Source organism: Dendrobates tinctorius, unplaced genomic scaffold (genome assembly GCF_039654945.1).
Source record: "Dendrobates tinctorius isolate UK_male_01 unplaced genomic scaffold, ASM3965494v1 ptg000069l, whole genome shotgun sequence".
NCBI lineage: Eukaryota > Metazoa > Chordata > Amphibia > Anura > Dendrobatidae > Dendrobates > Dendrobates tinctorius.
Genome location: NW_027361737.1, coordinates 26,847,501 through 26,863,814, shown reverse-complemented (window position 1 = coordinate 26,863,814; position 16,314 = coordinate 26,847,501). Strand labels below are relative to the sequence as shown.

The 16,314-nt window shown below is 44.9% G+C and overlaps 1 protein-coding gene across 3 annotated transcripts in view; it reads left to right on the top strand.

Annotated features, from left to right (window-relative positions):
• Positions 1-5,495: 5,495 nt before the first annotated feature.
• The window catches only part of YEATS2 (YEATS domain containing 2), a 112,221-nt gene continuing 101,402 nt past the window's right edge, over positions 5,496-16,314 (top strand). The window contains exons 1-6 of one of the 3 annotated variants that reach the window (XM_073581258.1): positions 5,496-5,643; positions 5,969-6,087; positions 7,762-7,859; positions 8,631-8,723; positions 14,622-14,849; positions 14,933-15,042. In XM_073581258.1, coding sequence (XP_073437359.1) covers positions 5,988-6,087; positions 7,762-7,859; positions 8,631-8,723; positions 14,622-14,849; positions 14,933-15,042 — 629 coding nt within the window. In that variant the 5' untranslated portion in view covers positions 5,496-5,643; positions 5,969-5,987. The other 2 variants (XM_073581257.1, XM_073581256.1) reach the window with 2 other exon arrangements.

The following is a 16,314-nucleotide window of genomic DNA, read 5'->3' as shown; positions in this document are numbered from 1 at the left end:
TAGATATGGTCTTTGCAGCACGTCAACTCCAGGGAAAGTGCCAGGAGCAATACAGTGACCTTTATGTAACTTTTGTTGATTTGCCCAAGGCTTTCGTTCGACACAGTCAGTAGAGACGGCCTGTGGAAGATCATGGCAAAATTTGACTGCCCGAGTGAGTTCATCTCAATCGTCTGGCAGTTCCATGATGGTGAAGGTTCTGAACGATGGAGACAAATCTGAGGCTTTCCCAGTAACAAACGGCGTAAAACAAGGCTGTGTGCTTGCTCCAACCCTGTTCAGTATGCAATTTTCTTCAATGTTAAGTGATGACTTTAACAACTGTGAAGATGAAATCCAGGTTAGGTACAGGACTGATGGCAAGCTATTCAACCAAAAAAGCCTGAAGGCGGTTACGAAGGTGCATGAGACTGTTATCCGTGAATTATTATTTGCTGAAGACTGTGCACTTAACGCTAGCATGGAACAGCAGATGCAACATGAAATGGACTGTTTTTCCCAAGCTTGCGACAATTTTTGTCTTGAGATCAACACTAAAAAAAAACGAAGTCATGTATCATTCTATTCCAGGGAAACTATACAAGGAGCCACGTATCATGGTGAAGTAGCAAAACCTCAAAGCAGTCGATAACTTCACCTACTTAGGCAGCACACTTTCCCGGGAAATAACCATAGACGCTGAGGTTAATAACAGAGTTACAAAAGCCAGTGCCACCTTTGGGAGATTGCGTAAAAACGTCTGGGAATGAAGGGGACTCAGCCTTGCCACCAAGCTGAAGGTCTACTGTGCGGTGGTCCTCACCATGCTTCTCTATGCTAGCGAGACCTGGACAGTCTACAGCCGGCATGCTAAACAGCTTAATCATTTTCACATGAGTTGCCTCCGCAGACTCCTCCACATCAGGTGGCAAGACAATGTCCTAGACACGGCAATTCTGGAACAAACTGGGCTCTGCAGCGTTTACACTCTCCTGCTGAAAGTCCAAGCCAGGTGGGCTGGACATGTGATCAGAATGCCTGACTACCAAAACAACTGCTGTACGGCGAACAGTGCCAAGGAAAGCGAGCAGTTGGGGGGGCGGAAGAAGCGTTATAAAGGGTGCCTTAAGGCGTCTCTCAAAAACCTGGAAGTCAACATCAATGAATGGGAAGAGCTTGCCCTGGATCGACCAGGTTGGTGGGGCAGGATTACCTCAGGAGCATGTGCAACTGAAGATAGGAAAATCTTGGACGCAAAAAGAAAGCGTGCTGTCCGTAAGGCACAAGCAGAATCTGGTGTACTGACTACATCTACATCCTTATGTCAACTTTGTTGGCGTACCTTCAGGGCCTGGATTGGCCTCATCAGCCATCTCCAGACCCATAGCTATTAATTCTCTTCTAACCCTGAAGCCACGGTCATCTTCGACTACGAAGGACGAACATCATACGAATAGTAGCACAGGGCACTTTTAATGCATCTGTAGTGCACTTGCTCGACTGCTGCTCCATTTATTCCATTGAGCGCTGCTCTTGGATTTTTTCAGTATCCCCGAAGAGAATGAAAGGAGCAGCAACCTGTATCTGTCCTCCCGGTGTATTTAGTAATGGGGATAAAAGTCACTGTCAGGAATAAAAATTAAAATAACAAAAAACTTGGTGGTTTCTTCATTAGTCTATTGAGTGGAAAAAAAAAGACAAAACTATAAAATGACTACTGAAAAAACCCTCAAAATTCCGGTATGCAAAAAAAAAAGAAGCTCAACATTTCAGGGAAAAAAAGTCAGAATTTTCTGAAGTAGCTTCTCCTTTGAAAAACTCTGCAGGTTTCCAGACATTGTGTGCACATTGCCTTTCATAGCAATCAGTCCCCTCACACTGTGAGGTTCCATGTGTAGGTTTCCTCCTATCCAGTGAGCAGTTCTATGATTCCTAATAATTGCATACAAGTTGCCATGCCTCTTTTTTCATATTCTCTTCTTCAGCCATATTTTTTAAATTAAACATATTTTTATTTGCAAATGAGACAAATGGACAATATACATTGGTACAATATCCAGCATGATTTCACTGTATGATGTGTATCATCAATAACGCCTCCCAACCATCCCAGGAAATTGGGGGGGGTTTTGGTGTAGCAGGGTTGTCTGTGTGTGCACGAACTCCAATATGATGCTTCTTTCCTTTTGAGGTTTGCACTGTATGTACCTCAAAAGCAATTTTGGACCACATATAGGATATCTGTGTACTCAGGAGAAATTGCACAACAAAGTTTGAGGTCCATTTTCCTCTGCTATCCTTGTTAAAATGGAGCAAGGGCTAAATGGAGCTAAAATGGGCTAAAGCAACATTTTTTGGAGAAAAATGTTTTGTTTTTTAATTTTCACAGATCAACGTAAAAGTATGTGAAGCACTTGGGGGTTCAAGGTGCTCACCACACATCTAGATAAATTCCTTGAAGGGTCTAGTTTCCAAAATGGGGTCACATGTGGGGGGTTTCCACTGTTTAGGTGCATCTCTCCAAACGCGATATGATACACGCAGAACATTTCTTTCCATTCCATCAATATGTAACTCTATCCTTTCTGAGCTCTGCACCCAAAAAGTAGTTTTCCAGTTTTGTACTAAGGAGAAATTGCACAACAAATTGTATGATGCATTTTCTCCTGTTACCCTTGTGAAAATAAAAAAATTGGGGCTAAAAGAAAGTTTTATTGTGGGAAAAATATGATTTTTCATTTTCACGGCTCAACATTATAAGCTTCTGTGAAGCTTCTAGATCAGTCCCCTGAGGAGTCAAGTTTCCAAAATGGGGTCACTTGGGGTTTTCCACTGTTTAGGCACATCAGAGGCTCTACAAACGCGACATGACGTCGCTAATAATTCCAGCAAATTTTGCATTCAAAAAGTCAAACGGCGCTCCTTCCCTTCCGAGCCCCGTCGGGCGCCCAAACAGATTTCCCCACATATGGGGTATCGGCGTACTCAGGAGACATTGCACAACAAATATTTTCTCCTGTTATAAAATTAAAAAATTGAGTCTAAAGTAAAAAGTTTGTGAAAAAAGTTAAATGTTCATTGTTGCCTTCCACATTGCATTAATTCCTGTGAAGCACCTGAAGGGTTAATAAACTTCTTGAGGCTGTGTGCCCACGATGCGATTTTTAAGCGTTTTTGCCACGATTTTCGGTGCGAAAACGTTTAAAAATCTTGTACATGACGCCCCCCATGCATTCCTATGCCATTCCGCACATGCTGTGCTAATGATGTGCTTTTTTCCGCGGCGGAATCGCATCGCGGAAAAAATCGCAGCATGATCATTCTTTTGTGCGGAATCGCAAAGAATTGCCACGATTCCGTACCCATAGGAATGCATGAGAATCGCTTACTTCCCGCATGTGGCTATGCCCATCATGCGGGAAGTTAAGCGTCTTATGTGCGGTTGGTACCCACGGGGTGGAGGAGAGGAGACTGTCCTCCAGGCCCTGGGTACCATACCTCTGTAAAAAAAAGAATAAAAGATAAAAAATCGGGGTATATTTACCTTCCGACGTCCCGCGCTGCCATCCCGGCCCACAGCGTTCGCAGTAATGCCTTGCGGCAAGGTCCTGTGATGACGTGGTCTCGCGAGATCGCTATAGTAAAGCGAGACCAACGTCATCACAGGTCTCGCATGGCATTACTGGGAACGCTGAGGCCCGGGATGGCAGCGCGGGACGTCGGAAGGTAAATATACCCCGATTTTTTATTTTTTTATCATTTTTAGCATTCTATCTTTTACTATTGATGCTGCATAGGCGGCCTCAATAGTAAAAAACTGCTCACACTTGTCAAACACTATGTTTGACGAGTGTGACCAACCTGTCAATCACTTTCCAAGCGATGCTTCAAATCGCTTGGAAAGTGCTTGAGAAAATCGCGGCAAAACCGCGAACAGAATCGCGGTAAAATCGCGGTGAAATCGTGCTGAAAAAAACGCTCGATTTCTGGGAAGGAGTCCGGTTTTCACTGTGCGTTTTAAAACGCTACGTGGGCCCATAGCCTGAATGTGGATTTGCGCACCTTGAGGGGTGCAGTTTTTGGAATGGTGTCACTTTTGGGTATTTTCTGCTATATTGACCCCCCAAATTCACTTGAAATGTGAGGTGATCCCTAAAAGAATGGTTTTATAAATTTTCTTGTAAAAATGAGAAATCGCTGATCAGCTTGTAACCCTTAGGCTATGGGCACACGTTGGGGATTCTGCTGTGTTTCCGCAGCGGTTTTGGCCCTGCGGAACCGCAGCAGCTCCGCAGACATGGTACAGTACCATGTTATCCTATGGCATTACAAAACCGCTGTGCACATGCTGCGTTTTTTTCCGCGCAGTTTTGCTGCGGATTACAAAACGCAGCATGTCAATTGTTTGGGCGGTTTCCGCAGCGGTTTCACACTTTTAACATAGTAGAGGTGTGAAACCGCAGGCTAAACCGCAGGAAAACCGCAGGTCACTTTACCTGCGGTTTTACCTGTGGATCCACGCGGAAAAACCCGCAGGTGAATCCGCAGCGTGTGCACATGGCCTTATAACTTCCTAACAAAAATTATATTTCCAAAATTGTGCTGATGTAAAGTAGACATGTGGGAAATGTTATATTAACTATTTTGTGGGACATAATTCTGTGAGTTAAGGGCATAAAAATGAAAAGTTGCTAAATTTTCACCAAATTTCTGATATTTTCACAAATAAATGCAAGTTGTGTTGAACACATTTTTACCACTATAAGGCCTCTTTCACACTTCAATTTTTTGTTTCAGTTAAAATCCGCCAAAAAGGCGGAAAAGCGGATACGTTCTTAACTGATGTGAACGGATGGCACAGGATCCTTATTTTGACGGATCCGCAGAATGAAGAATTTTAAAGGAACCGCTGGCCGAGAGAGAGAGAATGAATTTTTTTCGTCCGCCACAAAGGATTTCAGGGTTAATTTTCTCCCTGACTTCCTTCCTCCGGGCATGCGCAATGGAAAATGCGGATCCAACAACAAAAAAAAGTTGCAAGGTCCGTCCAGGCATGCCGGCGGATGCAAAAAAGTTGGCGGGTCCTCACAAAAACGGATCCAACGGATGGCCATCCGTCAGTAATGCAACTCAATGGGCAAAAAAACGGATCCGCAAAAAAAAATGGCCGATCCGTTTTTTTCAAAATCTGGCGGATTTTGACTGATGGTCAAAAACGGAAGTGTGAAAGAGGCCTAATGAAATACAATATATAAAAAAAAGTCTCAGAATCGGCGGGATCCGTTGAAGCGTTCCAGAGTTATTACCTCATAAATTGACAGTGGTCAGAATTGTAAAATTTGGCCTGGTCAGGAAGGTGAAAACAGGCTTGTGAGGGTTAATGTGACCCTAACCTCATTCGTCTTTTCCTATTAAATGTGAGAAGCAGCACTGCCACCCAGCGGCCTGCACGCCTCACTGCATGATTCCAAAAGTATACGCTGTATGGACGTCACATGGCCTTGTGAGCAACTTTTGCCAGTAACAAAGATGGCTGCTAGACTCTGCCGACCTGTGACGTAAATATCCCGCGTCCGGTCTCTTTGCTGTACCTCACGACTCCAGCAGTCTATACCTCTCACGTGGTACACTCCATCAGTAGTCTTACGATGATCGACTAGATAGGTAATCTACCCCAGGGCTGCACACCGAGCGTGCAAGATACCTCTGTAAACACAAAGCTGCGACCGATCCCCGGCAGTCTGCAGGCGCCGCAGTCACGTGGCACACCCTTCTCACAGACGTGCACGGTCCCGTGATTTGCTGGGTGAGCAGGTTAACCCTCGCAGACCCTGTGGTGCTGAGTGTGGGCGGTGTGTAGTGATGTGTTATCATCAGCCCCGATGCAGTCCACATGTGCCTGGTGTGGGAGGACCATGGCAGGACGTGTGGTGTAGTGTCCTCCTGGGATGTCTGGGAGTAATGTGCACTTTTTGCTTATCATTTCTAGTAAATTACCCTGCACCAATATGTCCGGGGTGAAGAGGACCATGGAAGACAAGGACCCGGACTACGAGGACGTATCGGTGGTGCGGCAGAACAAGCGGCACAAGGCCATAGAGACGTCCGGTACGTGGCGCACACGGGTTTATTAAGGGCATTACAATTTAGAGGCGGTGAGAGCGCCCCCGTCAGGTCATGCATATTCCGCAGCTAATCACTCTGTGACTCCTGGGGAAGGTATGAATTATAAGCTGGGCGTCATGCCAGGGGTCCGATCAGTGCCGACTGGGGGGCCAGCCCATTTATCAATGAGAGGTTACACCCATTTGTCAATTTATTCTTCCATCGGCACATTGTGACGTGACCGCTGATTGGCTGCAGGGCTCTCGTGACATTAAACTGTCTCGCCAACACCGGAGGTTGAGTACAGGCGGTTTTCATTTTACATGAAGAAGCGTCCGTCGCACTCTCTAGATCAGTTACACAGTGATTTTCTTCAGTGGTGATTGTACACAGTAGGGTAGGGGGAGTCAGGTGAAACGAAAAGCCACACACGTAATTGGACCCCTCCTGGGTCTTTGTCAGGGGTCTCTGAATCTCTAATACAAAGAAATGCTATATAATATGGGGTATAATATATGCAGAAAGAGCAGATCTCCGTGCATGAATACCAATTGGCAGAATATTTAGAATGCATGTATAGTATGTAAGGCATATAAGAATAATGTGAAGACCATTCCTCTTTATTTATTTTACATGAGGCAATTAAGTAATTGAGAAGGGTAGTTGTTGAGTAGTGGACCCCATCTTTAAAGGGCTTTTCCAGATCCAGAAAACCCTTTTACATGGCTGCAGTTTAATTAAAAAAAAAAGTCAGTTCAATTGAGTGAGAACCCCTCTATTCTTGATAACCAGCCTTGCTGAAGCTGACAGCTGAGGGTTGCAGCCCCCAGCTGTGAGTTTTGCCTGGCTGGTTATAGAAGATGCAGTAGAACCCATGCCGAAATTTTTATTTATAGTTCAGGGGCTGTTGATAAATACTCCCATCAGCCAGCGCCTGCTCTCACTATTAATAGCGACAGCAGGTGTAGGCTGATGGGAATAATAGACCCATCAGCCATCGCCCACTCTCGCTGTTATCAGTTGAATGTAACTCTCTTCTATCTCGCCTGCTCTCGCTGATGGCAGGCAGAGTAGAGAATGATGTGAGCGGTCTTCAGCACTTGGCGCCGGGAAACAGCGCTAACTGTACCGCTGCTTCTCAGGCACGTGTCACACAGATGACATCCCTGTGTGTCATCCTTGTGCAGGACATTTTGCCATCTGTGCTGCTGATAAAAAGCGGACATGTTAACGTATTATGCCCACGGACACCCGGTCGGTGGAAACACACTGGCGTGTGCACAGAGAATGGGTCTACGTGTGTCAGTGTCTCCGGTAGGTGTAAAAACTGGAGACATTAACATCTGAAAGAGGCCTTAGGCAGATGGTTTTAATGTTAGGGTTGGTTGATGCTGTCAGTTAGGGGAGAACCCCAGTAATTTTTTTGATCTTTACTGTTGAGATTAGTTTTGTTGCGTTTTATGTGGTAATTGCTGTTGATATAATGTTATTTATTTTTATGTTTGTGCTTAATGTCAGTCCAAAGGAAAGATAATCGCCTTACTGCAGCTTTTTTATTTTGTTCCACAATACCAATGAGAGTTATTGCAGGAGGAGTGGAAAAAAAAAAACCCTCCAGGCACATTAGTTTATATAATATCATTAGACTAATTTATGATCCCTATATTTGTTATATAGCTCGTGATGCTGCCATCTCAAAGATTGAGTACATCGTTAACGAACAGTTTGCTGTTGAGTTGAAGAACAAGGAGAATGAGATTGAAATCATAGATCAGGTATGTGGTGTACAGCCTTGCCTTTAAAGGGAGGGAACCTGTCAGCTGTTTTGGCCAATATAAGATGCGGCCACTGCCTTTCAGTGCTTATCTGCAGCATTCTATAACGCTGTAGATAAGCTCCCGGTACGACCTGCAAGAGAAGAAAAATAAGTTTTATTATACTCACCCGGGGGGCGGTCCGGTCTGATTGGTGTCACAGGTCCGGGGCCTCCCATCTTCTTGCGATTCCGTCCTGTTTGCTTCATGGCTCCCCAGCATCGGGCTCCTGCGCAGGCGTCCTTCTCTGCCCAATTGAGGGCAGAGCAGATTCCTGCATTGTGCTGGGCCTCTCCGACCTTTCCCGGTGCCTGCACACTGCATTACTTTGCGCTGCCCTCAACAGGGCAGATAAGTATGCCTGCGCAGGAGCGTGATGCCGAGGAGCAATAAAGCAAGCAGGAGGGCGGCATCGCAAAAAGATGGGAGGTGGCGGACCCGGGCCTACGACACCCATCGGACCAGACGCCCCTGCCTCCCCCGGGTGAGTATAATAAAACTTATTTTTCTTCTCTTGCAGGTTGGACCGGGGGCTTATCTACAGCGTTATAGAATTCTAGCCAAGGAAAGCCATGCCTGGCTCTAGCGAATGGCTGACCTTGCAATACAGGGACTGGTCCTGGCCAGAGATTCCTCTCGCTGATGTCCTGAGTCTTTAGTTTCTTGAATCGTTACTGATTGATGATCTGATGACATTTAATCTTTATTCTTTCTCATTATTTTCTCAAACAGCGTTTGTCTGAAGCGCGACGAATGATGGATAAACTTCGTGCCTACATTGTGGCCAATTACTACGCCTCAGCGGGGGTTAGCAAAGTACCAGAGGTAAAATGTCTTCTGTGCCTTGTTAGGGTATGTGCACACGGTGCGGATTCTGCTGCGGATCCGCAAGCACTGTACAGTACGATGTTAATGAATGGAATTTAAAAACCGCAGTGCACACGTTGCGGATTTTTCAGCGGTTTTAAATCCGCAGCATGTCAATTCTTTCTGTGGATTCCGCAGCGGTTTGACACCTGTTCCATTGTACAGGTGTCAAAACGCAGGAGAAAACCACAGGTAAAACGCAGGTCATTTTACCTGCAAATCCGCGCGGAAAAATCCGCAGTGAAATCCGCACTGTGTGCACTCACCCTTACTCTTCCCTCCTGTTATCCTACATATCTGATGCCTGCCTTTTGCTGAGTGGACAAAACCTTGTGTGTGAACACAGCCGTTGTGTTGGTTCTACATTGTAGCAAGTAATAGCATAGTTTCTACACTAGGCATGTGTCACCAGAAAATGACTTATTGATTAAATTAGTATAAATCCAATCGAATATAAACCTCATATCATCATAAATATTGATCCCTTCACTTTCAAAACATTGCACCAAAAGAGAAAAACGAAGGAAAAAGATTAATAAAATTTGATATTTTTTGGAACTATATTTAAAAAAACATATATCACAGCAACACCATATACCAATAAATCCAATACAGAGTACATAAAGGGAGGAAATTACCTCACCCTAAATACAAAAACTCATAGTTGTGGATATAGGATAAACTGTATAAAGGTTCACAATAACCAGATTAAAGGCAGCATTGGCCTATTATCATGATTGCACTAAATGTGCACCATATGAAGAGATTTCAAGGTGCAACATATCACCATAACAAAAGGCACACAGAAATAATTACCATATAAAAGTTACCAGTGTACCTGTAGTCATGCTGCCGCCTGGTTAAGTGGACCTGTCACACACCCCGACGCGCGTTTCACCGCCTCTGCAGTTTCATCAGGAGGTAAGTAAGCACCATATCTGGCCTCTTATACAGCTCCCACATGGATCTCTGACCACCCACAGCTGTGTGTGGCACGTCACCGCCATGTTGTGACATGGATCATGTGGCTCTGTGACGCGCTCAATGCGCGCGTCACAGAGCCACATGATCCGGTCATGTGACCAGGCATGTTGCTAAGCAACGCAACGCCCTCAAGAACACCGACCGCCCCATTGCAGCACAGCCCATGTGCGGAGCGCGCTCAAGCCTGTGGCATCAGAATATGTTTAAGTCCATTCCAAATGGATGTTCTAATAGAGAAAGGCTGCATCTCAAACCGCACCCATATATTAAAAACGTCATGTAACAAGAGAGGGAGGGGAAGAGGAATTAATATAAACTGATATAAGCATACATATCCACCCATCATTAAACTATATTTGAATGTGAATCCTCAATGGATTTTAGCTTCATTTATAAATATATTTAAAAATCAATAAGCGATTGGATATCCAAATACATGATAGACTCATCTTTACTCTTACCCTCCTGTTATCCTACATATCTGATGCCTGCCTTTTACTGAGGTCACAAAAATGTGGACAAAACCTTGTGTGTGAATACAGCCGTCGTGTTGGTTCTACATTGTAGCAAGTAATAACATAGATTGTACACTAGGTATGTGTCACCAGAAAATGACTTATTGATTAAATTAGGTCTTTACAATAAATTTATTTTTCAAACATTTGATAGTTTTTTTTGTTTTGTTTTTTCTTCAACTCACACCTATCTGCATCCTCAGGATGTAAATTACGGTAAATATAATGGTCAAGGAAGGAGCTGCCAACTTCTTCCACTATTCCACATGTGTGACTGAGACAGCAGACGTGATGACTTCACTACATCACGTCTGCTATGCAGCACTTCAGTGCACACAGTAAGGACTGGAGCACTGTGTTGGGGGACAAGGTGAGTTTTTTTTTTTTTTATGTGTGGAATGTGTCTGTATATAGAGTGACTGTGGGGGGGTCATACTGTACATAGGGTGTCTGTGGGGGGCTCATACTGTAAATAGGGGTCTGTAGGGAGCTCCCATACTTTATATTGGAGGGCTATGTGGGACTCATACTGTGTATAGAGGGGCTCATACAGTATAGGGGGCTGTGGTGACTCATACTGCATATACGAGGCTATGGGGGGGTTCATACTTTATACTGGAGGGCTTTGTGGGGGTTCATACTGTGTATGTAGAGGGGCTCATACTGTATATAGGAGGCTGTGGAGGGGTCTTGCTGTATATGGCAGTCTGTGGGGCTAATACTGTATATAGGAGGCTATGTGGCAGCTCATACTGTAAATGGGTGTCTGTCGGGAGCTCCCATACTTTATATTGGAGGGCTATGTGGGGCTCATAGTGTGTATAGAGGGGCTCATACAGTATAGTGGGCTGGGGGGGATTCATACTTTATACTGGAGAGGGATATGTGTTGGCTTATACTGTGTGTATCTAGAGGGGCTCAAACTACAGCTCTGGCAAAAATTAAGAAACCACTGCAACATTTTCAGTGATTTTGTCCTGATAACATGCACAGAAGTTGACACAAATGGGTTTGAATGGCTACTAAAGGTAACATCCTCACCTGTGACCTGTTTGCTTTTAATCAGTGTGTGTGCATAAAAGCTGAGTGAGTTTCTGGGATCCAGACAGACTCTTACATCTTTCATTCACCCACATGACATTGTGCGTCATGGGGAAAGCAAAAGAATTGTCAATGAATCTACGGGAAAAGGTAGCTGAACTGTATAAAACAGGAAAGGGATAAAAAAAGATATTCAAGGAATTGATAATGCCAGTCAGCCGCGTTCAAACTGTGATTAACAAATGGAAAATCGGGGTGTCATGATCCAGGTTGGATATGACAGAGAAAATGCACAAGTAACCTTTTTTTTCCTTTGGCTGTGTGTTTCAGTTCTAGTTTCCCCCCGGTGGCCATTAGGATTATTGCACTGTGGTGTCTTTTGTTCTAATTTTGCTCCCCGGTGGTGGTGAGCGTCATTGTACTCTGTTTCTTTAGTTTAGTGCACATGATTATAAAACAGGTGTGATTGCTCTATAAATGAGTATCAGGTGTGGTAATCACTGTTGGAGATAGTCCTCAGTTACAAGCAAGCCTGGGTGAAGGATGGAGCTGAAGGAGAGTCCCGTGCAGCTCAGTGAGAGTCCTGGAGTGGCTGCTATGGTGTCTGCGAGGAGGGCTGGCATGGCTTGGTGGAGTTGCAGCTATGGTGTCAGCAAGGAGTTCTTGCATGGCTTGATGGAGTGGCAGCTATGGTGTAGAGCTGCACTCATGATGCTGGACTCAAGATGCTGGACTCTTTTGTGGAAAAGCTGCACTCATATGCTAGACTCTGTTTCTGGACAGCTGCACGCAGGTGGTGGACTCTGTTTGCTCCAAGGCTGCACTATGGTGTTGGATCCCGTCGGAGGAAAAGATGCACGCAGGTGGTGGGCTCTATTGCTGGGAGCGTAAGCAACAGAGTAAAGCTAAGCGGTGTTTCCCTGTTTTGTCTCTTTTCCTTATGTGTGTTTTAGTGCAGTGGTGGGATTAGTTTCCGCACCGTCCACTTCACTAGTGAGGGTTTAGGTGCAGGGCGAGTCAGGGTTTTTAGGTTCCTGATCGTCACCCGGTGTGGAACCGGCCTAGGGAACGTTAGAAGTGTAGAGACACTGACTCGGGGGGAGTGCAGGAGGTCTCCACGTCCCCGTTCCCTATCGCAGGGCCACCATTGTTATTGTTACCCAGGTTTTCCCTTTTATTTACATTCGCCTTACTGGAGGCGGGGTTTCCAGACTTACGTGTATTTCCGAAATTCGCCTGTTGGAGGCGGCGTATCCAGCTGCACGTTTTATTATTTAAATTCGCACAACTGGAGGCGGTGTATCCAGGGTCACACATGTCCTCCAAATCTGCCCTGCTGGAGGCGCTGTGTCTGGCCACGCGTGACCATTACACGGGGGCTATGTCAAAGCTAAACCACAGTCAGGTAGACCAACAAAAATTTTGGCCACAACTGCCATGAAATTTGTTCGGGATGCAAAGAAAAACCTTCAATTAACATCATCTAAAATACAGGAATTTCTGAAAACTAACGGTGTGGCTGTTTCAAGATGCACAATAAAGAGGCACTTGAAGAAAAATGGGCTGCATGGTCGAGTCGCCAGAAGAATGCCATTACTCCACAAATGCCACAAAGTGTCTTGTCTACAATACGCAAAACAGCACAAAGGTCAACAAAGCCTATGATGAAAGGAACACCATTCCTACTGTAAAGCACAGAGGTGGTTCGCTGATGTTTTGGGGATGTACGCTACAAAGGCACAGAAAACTTGGTCACTGTTGAAGGAAAGATGAATGCAGCACTTTATCAGCAAATACTGGAGGAAAATTTGCAGTTATCAGCCCATAAGCTGCACATGGGACATACTTGGACATTCCAAGATGACAACGATCCAAAACACAAGGCCAAGTCGACCTGTCATTGGCTACAGCAGAACAAAGTGAAGGTTCTGGAGTGGCCATCTCAGTCTCCTGACCTCAATATCATTGAACCACTCTGGGGAGATCTCAAGCGTGCAGTTCATGCTAGACAGCTCAGGAATTCACAGGAACTGAAGGCTTTTCACCAAGAAGAGTGGGCAGCTTTACCATCTGAGAAAATAAAGAACCTCATTGACAACTACCACAAAAGACTTCAAGCTGTCGTTGATGTTAGAGGGGGCAATGGTATTAAAAAATGAGGTATGTAAACTTTTGATCAGGGTCATTTGGATGTTTTGGGTTGTCATTATGATTTAAAAAAGAAAACACAGTAGTTTGACACTAAATGGCTTCACCCAACCACTAACCAAGAGTGGAGAAAAAGTTTTGATGTTTGTTTATTTTACTCATTTATATAGCCCTATTAATTCCGCAGCGCTTTACAGTTTGCACTCTATATTATCGCTGTCCCAATGGGACAATCTACATTCCCTAATCAGTATGTCTTTTGCAATGTGGGAGGAAACGGGAGTACCCTAAGGAAACTCATGCAAACACAGGAAGAACATACAAACTCCTTGCAGATGTTTGTCCTTGGTGGGATTTGAACCCAGGACCCCAGCGCTGCAAGGCTGCAGTGCTTACCCCTGAGCCACCGTGCTGCCCCTGGTTATCATTCATATTCATACTCTTAAAGGCTAACAGAGCAGAAATTCTGCCGAGGTATGTAAACCTTTGAGCACAACTGTAGATGGGCTGTGTGGCATCATACTATGTATAGGTATGTTGGTTCGGCCCTCCAGAACAGTTGCAGTCTTTCATTTGGCACCTTGGGAAAATTTAATTGCCCACCCTTGATATAGAGGATTTATGTTCTTTATCCTGGTTTTGCGTTACATCCCATTTCTGTTCCATTTGTTTGCTGCCTTGTTGGAGTTCATGTTACGGTTGGGCTTTGAGTTTGGATACCTCCTATGATGGACGTCACATCGCTGTAGTGGATTATGGACCCAGGTGGGCTCGGCACTCCAACTTTGAGGGAGTCTGTTGTGTTCTGCAGAGCTGTGCATTGCGTGCAGCGTTATTTCTCTTATCCTAACCATCAAAATCTGAGGCTGCGTCTTCTAGGAGAGGCAACAACAAAGGTGTGAATCCATAGCCTGAGCCAAACTTACAGGTCACGTATCTTGCACTGGGGTGGAGATAAACCGTTGTCTGTTTCTAATGACAGCTAATGCTGATTTATTAGCAGCCGTGTCTGTGACTGAAGAAGTCTGCACCACAAACCTTCCATTTTATAAAAGTGTTTTTATTTTCTCATTTACATTTTTACTAAATGTCACTTTGTGCTCCTTTATGTAGAAATAATTTCTGCACCAGCGACTCGGTAATTACCACGCTGCTTCTTGTCTAATAGGTTACGGCGTCTTGTGATCCCACAATTTTGAACCATCCGTCTATAAAGAAGTTTTTGGAATCCCCTTCTCGGGCTTCTTCTCCTGCAAACCACCGCTCGGATACACCCTCTGCCAATAACTCAGAGACGGACTCTGTCTGCACCCACAGCGAGCTGGAGAGAGACAGCACCATTATATCGAAAGCCACGCTAAAAAGGTCTCCTTCAGCCGACCGCCAGATCAGGAAGGTACGTGCCATTGAGTGCTGTAATCAGGATCGTTCTCATTCGTCACACTGTGATTTGGTGCAATCATTTCCATATTTCTGTAGGATTCTGTCTCAACGGAAAATATGAACACTAGATCGATCGGGTTTGCAGGATCTGAGGACACTTCTCGACGCTTTGTGAAGAAAACTATTGTGGTGGGAAATGTCTCAAAGTAAGTTTTCATTACTATGACTGCCGTCCGTGTGTGCCTACTGCAATGTACAGGTTTTATATCATTACTATAAGAATAACTGAACTTGAATTTTTTCATCCTTAGCAGGCACTTTAGGTTCTTGCAGATCGATGGGAGGTCCAGATACTGAGATCGCCGCCGATCGCCCTATGAACCCCCAAACGTAGCACAGTCCAGGAGACCTTTGCTTTTGTATTGACTCCTGAGCTGCTCATTTTTCGAGGGTCTTTTGAGCCATCAATGGCGATCTCGGGATCTGAGCCCCTGCTGATCTGCAGGCAACGTAAAATGAAATAAAAAAAACCACACACACTGTAAACAATTCACTTGTGCACATCTTGTACATTGTGGGAAAAAAAACAAACTAATGGCTTTGATGGGATTGTACACACCAACCTTCTCCAACCTAAATGTGACACTCAGGGCGCCATTATTCAGGGGTAAGTGGTGCAATAGCATGAAAAGAGTTCCTGAACTCACAACGCACCCCCTCCCCCATTAACTCCAATCCGCTGGCCTCACTGAAAAGGTGAACTGATCTATCACACGTGGATTTGGCCCATAACGAATCCACTAAAAAATGGCCATGAAAAATGTAGATTCACTCTGAAGGCATCAAAACTTATGCATTAACACATGAGGAATTATATAATTAACAAAAAGTGTGAAACAACTGAAAATGTCTTATATTCTAGGTTCTTCAAAGTAGCCACCTTTTGCTTTTATTACTGCTTTGCACACTCTTGATGAGCTTCAAGAGGTAGTTACCAGAAATGGTCTTCCAACAGTCTTGAAGGAGTTCCCAGAGATGCTTAGCACTTGTTGGCCCTTTTGCCTTTACTCTGCAGTCCAGCTCACCCCAAACCATCTCGATTGGGTTCAGGTCTGGTGACTGTGGAGGTCAGGTCATCTGGCGTAGCACCCCATCACTCTCCTTCTTGGTCAAATAGCCCTTACACAGCCTGGAGGTGTGTTTGGGGTCATTGTCCTGTTGAAAAATAAATGATAGTCCAACTAAACGCAAACCGGATGGAATAGCATGCCGCTGCAAGATACTGTGGTAGCCATGCTGGTTCAGTATGCCTTCAATTTTGAATAAATCCCCAACAGTGTCACCAGCAAAGCACCCCCACACCATCACACCTCCTCCGTCCCCAATGGTTCATGGTGGGAACCAGGCATGTAGAGTCCATCCGTTCACCTTTTCTGCGTCGCACAAAGACACGGTGGTTGGAACCAAAGATCTCAAAT